This window comes from Oratosquilla oratoria, chromosome 17 (assembly GCF_046742065.1).
Source record: "Oratosquilla oratoria isolate Oo_2021 chromosome 17, ASM4674206v1, whole genome shotgun sequence".
NCBI classification, from domain to species: domain Eukaryota; kingdom Metazoa; phylum Arthropoda; class Malacostraca; order Stomatopoda; family Squillidae; genus Oratosquilla; species Oratosquilla oratoria.
In genome coordinates, this window is record NC_134793.1 from 9,603,808 (window position 1) to 9,611,307 (window position 7,500).

A 7,500-nucleotide genomic window follows, 5' to 3' on the forward strand; every position below is an offset into this window, starting at 1 on the left:
ATACCTTTTACCACCGCTCACTTCAGGGGAGATAAAGGCATAGAGAATTTTGCAGGAGTAACGTGACAAATGTTGGCGCAATTGTGGTTTATGCAAGATGGGCTGGTTCTCCAACGGACTCGAACTGGCTGATAACTACTCACGTGACCAGTACATACTGACAACAGTTTTACCGTCAGTATTCTTCTTAATGACGACAGCTTCCTAAAACGTACTACCAAAACCAAACTGAGGTAAACATAATCAACAGCATATGAATATTATAAACAAATATATAAATAAATAATTACCCTGTTGGAACAAGATTCGGTGAAATTAAGACTACATATCCATTTTGCCACGCGAGTTGACGTCGGGGAATGTGTAGGACAAGTTCTAGAACATTCCTTTTCATACGTCCTCCATACCACAATGGTAGCGTCCTTGCATTGTGGTAAACAGTCGCATAGCCAAAGGTTCGAGTCCCAGTGGCAGAGCTTGTTAATCCATCCCGTTAATGTCACTTAATTTAGGCGAGTTTAGGTCAGGGGTTGTCGACCTTTTTCCCGTTACATATCCCGAGAGTCATCGACCATCGACCCTTACCCCCATTAACCTGACAGATTAATCATAGAATGGTAATATATTAAGACTAATTAAATATACAATGGTACCGCAATGGATATCAAGTGGTTCCAATTGTAATGAACCCCTGGCTTAGGTGATCGACACCTATCAAAGGCGGCACCAAATGCCACCTACAGGTGACGCCCCTACTGGGATGTGTGCAACCCCGTGGGCTGGCACTATCCCCGGACCGAATCCAGGCTCTTAACGAAAATATATGTTGAATCTATCTGTTGGATGTTGCTGGGTGTTCGTATAAACACTGTTATAACAAATACCCTGAAAGTGTGAATTAACATTAATTGATACTTATCAAGTCTCCCCCCCCCCACCAAACCTACCACCACCCACCCACCAACATCCACTACCCGGCACCTGATCGTCTTACTTCACGCGGTGGGAACACCTGCAGCACCACCTAGGGAACAGGTGCGCAAACAGGTGGCATATTCTCAGTCTCACTGACACTCCCTCAATGCCAAAGACCTCAAGCCCTTCCGTGCCAGGTGGCAGAGATCCCATACTGGGTGCCGCCTGGCAAATTGTGGGGGAGGGGATGTTAATAATACCAAATGACGCGAGAGAGAAGAAAACCCATACGAAAGGAAACCGTATTGAAATGATTAATGGTTCAATACAACACTCCCTTCAATACGGTGCCCTAATCCTGTATATATTTTTTCAGTTTCAGGAGACAGGTGATTTTATTCAGATTCAAAGAGGTGGCAAAGCTTTGGGAGGGGCTTCAGAAATAAATAAATAAATAAAAATGACCACCAGTCTTCTTTGAGTAGAAATTAGTCTCCCTCATTAAATAATGCTACGTGACTCTGGTCCATAAGGTAAGCGCCTCATCCATTGTTTCCATTTCATAACCAATCTATATATGGTTTAGTTGACAAACCTGACGTAGATTAGGTCATCTATTTCACCTCTTTAATTGACCCTCTTAATCTTTAACGATTAATATCTTTCCGGTGGATCAAAAGTTGCCACATTACTTACCACCACGGAGTTAGAAAATAATTATATAAAATTAACGAATGAATAAAACATGCCCCCTGAGGGAAATTCTATAATTAATTTCAGTCCCAGGCAAAGGTTAGAAAAATGGGATAAAATAAAAAATGTTTCATGATTCCTGATCGAAGCAAACTTCACACCTAGAAAAAATTATATATATATATATATATATATATATAACTTTTGAGGCGACAAGTCAGGAAGTGGGGGTGCCTAGATATTGCACTTCCCGCACCCCACTCCCGTTTTCTACGCATTAAATAAGAAGCGTACCGGTAATCGTGACCTCGTCCCCAATGAGTGGGCAACACGCGCCACAATTAGTTCCTGATGAGCGTCCGCAGTCTCAACAAAAGGACGACCCGTGAGTAGGGCAACATGGAGATATTGGGCAAGTACTCGATCCCAATAAGACTCGGACTCTTTCGCTCACACACACTCGCGTAACAGCCACGGTAATGGTGGAACACACGAACACACACACACACACACACACACACACACAGCTGAAATAATTTCAATATCACTGCGCTGCGAGTCGTTACTCCAACTATCGTGGGCGGTGAGTTGGGTGTGTGTGTGCGTGTAAGGTCAGAACATTACCCATATACTGGTCATATATGAACTCAGCTCTCTTCCGCAAGGGAAATAACTGTCGATCACGAGTCCAACACGTGATCCACGAACACTTAAGTCACATCCACGGGGAGGGAATCACACACATACACATAGAGTAAGAGTACGAGAGAGAGAGATTCACCATGGTCTTGGATCACGTGTTGGACTCGTGATCGACAGTTTTTAACCTCCCGGATGAGAGCTCAGAGCTCGTATGACCGATCTATGTGTAATATTGTGACCCTACACGCATACACCCCCCCCAGCTCCCCGCCCACGAGAGTAGGAGTATCAACCTGCAGCGCAGCGATACTGAAATTAATTCAGCCCTGGCCGGGATTTGAACCCGGACCGCCGTAGTGGCTGGCGAGAACTCTAAACACCGTGTGTGTGTGTGTGTGTGTGTGTGTGTGTGTGTGTGTGTGTATGTATGTGTATGTATGTATGTATGTGTGTGTGTGTATGTATGTGTGTGTATGTATGTGTATGTGTGTGTGTGTGTGTGTGTGTGTGTGTGTGTGTGTGTGTGTGTGTGTGTGTGTGTGTGTCTCTCTCTCTCTCTGGACCATGCAAACCAAGTGCTCGAGTAGCCTACCTGCAACTGCCGGCGTCGACTTGCGGGGAACCGGCTGCCCGCAGTCACGTAACGTACGATCGTGACGGGGCTGGGCATGAGGGTTACCCACATGCTGGACGTGAGCGCTGTCACCGAGTGACAGTTGGAGTGGCACTTGAGTCGAGGTGGAGGTTATACGAACTACATACTTCTTAAAGGTTTAGGTGTACATCATATCAAACGGTGTACATTCATCAACACTTCCGCTTTTTCTGTAAGGGTGAGGTTACTGGTACCTCTGCTTTTGTTTATAAACATATAAGGTAGTCCAAATCACTAAATAACCTGTAAATAACGGCGGTCACCATTGTTGTTATTATCATTACCTTTTATTGTTTTTATTGATTTATTTTCATTTTCTACTTTATATATTCGTTTATAATTATCTTATACTTATTCTATATATATATATATATATATATATATATATATATATATACACACACACACACACACACACACTTTTTGTTTTTTTAATCACCAATCTTAGTAATCCGGTGACGGAAATGATAGTTCTTATACATTTATTTTGACTGTCGGGGATTTTATTTAATCCCGTGGCACCCACTCGTCAAGCTTTTCTTATTTTTTTTAATATTATTTCCTTAATATCGCTGTGACAACCACTCGATAGCCAAGAGACGAAAGGTAGATTTGTAGGCGAATGTACTGGACATCAGGATCACATTCAAGAAGTCATGATTGTTGGACAGAAAGAAAGATAGAGAGGGGATGAGAGAGAGGGAGGGAGGGAGGGAGGGAGGGAGAGAGAGAGAGAGGGGGGTGACAAGGAGGGAGAAAGAATGGGGGAGATAGAGAGGGGGTGAGGGGGAGATAGAGAGGGGGTGTGGGGGTGAGAGAGAGAGAGAGAGAGAGAGAGAGAGAGAGAGAGAGAGAGAGAGAGAGAGAGAGAGAGAGGGGGGGTGACAGGGAGGGAGAGAGAATGGGGGAGATAGAGAGGGGGTGAGGGGGTGAGAGGGAGAGAGAGAGATAGAGAGGGGGTGAGAGGGAAAGAGAGAGAGAGAGAGAGAGAGAGAGAGAGAGAGAGAGAGAGAGAGAGAGAGAGAGAGAGAGAGAGAACGAGAGAGAACGAGAGGGAGAGGGTGAGCGAGTAAGAGAGAGGAGAGAGACACAAGACCCCCCCCCGCCCCATGACTTGTACATCCACTCATCTTTTAGACATGAACTCAATGGACTTAAACCTAAGGCCTGCCATCCACGCACCCCACCCCCCACCCTCCGGAGAGCCAGAGCACACGTGTAAGCACATAACCAACATCTTAGGTCACGCCCTGACGTACACATATGACGGTATGATGATGCACTACACACACACACACACACATTTATATACGTGTACATCAGGATCAAGACACTAATTATGCAAGTATCAATACACTAATGATGGTTCCACGTCAATTCGTTTCATTATAAATACTCGTACAGACTCAACACTTTTTAATTACCAATTCAACCCAGTGCTTTCAATGCACTTTTTCAGCAGAAATAGAGGAATTTAGTCAATTGTACAAGAGGCAAATTTGCGAAGTCAGTTTTAAGTATTGTTAAAGAAAGTTTATTAATTAATCATTTTAATGTCAAGGAACCAAACATATGACCAAAATATCGAAAACCAGATTTCAGTTCGTATTTTGTGTGTACTTTTAATATTACATTTGCATTTTCTAATAATATTTTTATGACAGAATTTCGTTGTTTCAGAGAATGACTGCAAATTTTGGAATGGGAGATAGTGAGAGAGAATGGGGAGAGATAGAGTGAGAAAGAGAAAATGAGTGTGAGAAAGAGAGGGAGAGTGAGAGAGAGAGAAAAAGTGAAATGAAAGAGCGAAAGAGGATGCTTCATAATCAGATTAAATTTTTGCATATTAATTGCATTTATTACATCCAGATAAAACTCTAATTATAACCCCAAAGCCATAATTACCTTGGGATAGATCTAAAAAGATAAATCAAACTGTTTGATGTCCAAATTCATTTCCTACAAATATCAAATAATATGACTCGCCTATGTCGTTTCATAATATATTATATATATAAATTAATTTTTTCTTTATAAATTTCAGGGCACTACTTATCGATATGAAACCCAGGAAATCTATTTTTGTAATATAAGTTTCTTTCTCTGATAGTTTTTCTTTTTTCTTTTACTAGATGGCGTTATCATTCCGATTTTTTTTCCTTCACGTAAGTCATGAAACTGTTTTTGTAATACATGGCTTTCTCTGATATTTTTCTATCCTACAAAATGGCGTTACTGTTCTAATTTTTTTCAAATACAGCGAAAAAAAGTCTTATCTTCCGTACATAGATGTATAGATAAAAATCCATTTCCCACTCTTGGCTCCATGCAAAATAGTGTAAATCATCTTGCAATACCCTACATTTCCTTATTTTTTATTCTTCGCATAAACCCTACATAATTTGCAAACATGTTGGCATAGTTTGTTGTAGCTTCCATCATGTCATTGATATAGACAAGAAACATTATTGGTGCAAGCACTGAACCTTGTGGAACTCCGCTCTTATCCTTCACTACTGTCCTCATGTATCTTCCCTTCAAAACACCTTTCATCCATTTGAGTAGCTTGCCTCTCAGTCCTCCAGTGTGCTCCAATATCCACATAATTCAAATGTGAGGTACTTCACAATCCTTCTCAAAGTCGAGGTACACTCATTCTACATATTCCCTCTAGCAGCACATCAATTACTCGAGTAAAACCTTAAAAGGTTTGACACGCATAACCTGCATCTGAAGCCAAACTGACTGTCTATCAGAATGTTCTTTTCAAGATATCTGATGCATTAATCTTTCACAATCCTTATACATAATTTCACTATTGTAATGCTGGTACTGGACTATAATTTAGTGGTGTCTCCTACCTCTGTGAATTGGTACCACATTAGCCATTTTCAAATCCTGTGTCAATATACCTTCTTTTAATAAATATATGACGAGGCTGTGACTTTTGTCCGCCAGTCGTTCCCTACATACTTAAAGTATCCAATTTGAGATCCCATCAGCTTCTGAAGCTTTTTTCACATCCAATGATCCTAAAAGGTTGAACACTCCCTTCACTTGAACATTTATGTCTTCTAAATCCAAATTCTAGTTCACCTTGCTTTCCTTTCTCTCTCTCTCTCTATATATATATTATATATATATATATATATATATATATATATATATATATATATATATATATATATATATATTTCTCCATAGTGAAAACAGATTGCAAACTTTCATTCATTATTTCTGCTTGAGCTGAGGCATCCTCAAAGACTTCACCACCCACTATACACTCTTTAGCATGAGCCGAGTGAGTCAAGAAGCTTGGCCAAGTTGGCGGTAGGCCGAGTTGGCAGTGGGCCTAATTGGCGAAAGGCCGAGTTGGCGATCGATAGAGTTGGCGATGGGTCGAGTTGGCAGCAGGCCATGTTGGCGATGGGCCGAATTGGCAGTAGACCGAGTTGGCTATGGGCCCGAGTTGGAAATGGGCCCGAGTTGGAAATGGACCCAAGTTGCCTATGGCCCGAGTTTGCAAAAGTTGGTCAAAGTCCCGAGCTGGCCATAGTCCCGAATCGGTTATAGTCCTGCATAGTCCATACAGTAGTCCCGAATCGGCCATATTCCCATTTACTGAATAAAATCTCCCGGCGCACTGTCACACAAGAACGTACTGAGGGCAACAAAATCGCAGTGCATTATGTCAATAATACAAGGTGGGTCAAAAGTTTAGGTCCACCAGCAAATACTAACATACCAGCACTAAAAGTTACTAACATACCAACACAGAGGTACTAAAGAAAAATAAAGGAGTAAACAGGAAAATATATACAATAAAATAAAACAAAATGCTACAACTTTTATATTTGAATAAATATTTCCTTTTGGATCAAGACTTTTGCCACACCCTGTACAATGGATCAAGTACGCCAGAGGCGCGTTGGGCCTCGATATCGCCTTGTAAGCAAAAAATCCAGGGTTCGAATCCGGGTGAAGGATACTGGTCACAGCTAAGCTCCTCCTAGCGTGAGTTCCTCACTCATGTAAAGTAATACGATCGAGAGCCCTTTCGAGTAATCAAAAGTAACTCGGTTCCGAAGGGGCGACCTTGGGGGTTCCTCAATGTCGACAGCATCGAAATACTTAGTCGATATCATCGATCACAGCGATTTCGTGATTGATCACGTTTCAATCATGATTTCGCCTGCCACTCACATGCACACACGAAATGGCGTCAGGATATCTACTGAGCACTTTGCTAAATTTTTCATTTTTCAGTGGGAGTAACAATTATACATACACACACACGCGCGCATTTTATATAGATAGATATATATATATATATATATATATATACATATATATATACATATATATATATACATATATATATACATATATATATATACATATATTTAACCCACTATCGGAGAAATAAGATCAGAGATACAATAGGTCCGTATATTTCGACCACTACCTGTGGTCCCCTTCAGCAGATAGTGGTCGAAATATACGGATATATTGTATCTCTGGTCTTATTTCTCCAATGGTGGGTTAAAAGTGTTATTCTACCAATGTGTGACTATATTACGTTTCTCTCTCTCTCT

At 41.2% G+C, this 7,500-nt stretch overlaps 1 protein-coding gene across 3 annotated transcripts in view; it reads right to left on the reverse strand.

Annotated features, from left to right (window-relative positions):
- The window catches only part of IP3K1 (inositol-trisphosphate 3-kinase-like protein), a 359,562-nt gene that overhangs the window by 96,889 nt on the left and 255,173 nt on the right, over nt 1–7,500 (reverse strand). Inside the window, exon 1 of one of the 3 annotated variants that reach the window (XM_076200358.1) lies at nt 2,843–2,950. The exons of the other annotated variants lie outside the window; for them this stretch is intronic. Coding sequence (XP_076056473.1) covers nt 2,843–2,935 — 93 coding nt within the window. The 5' untranslated portion in view covers nt 2,936–2,950. Of the gene's footprint in view, nt 1–2,842; nt 2,951–7,500 lie in introns of those variants that run through there. 3 annotated transcript variants of the gene reach the window in all.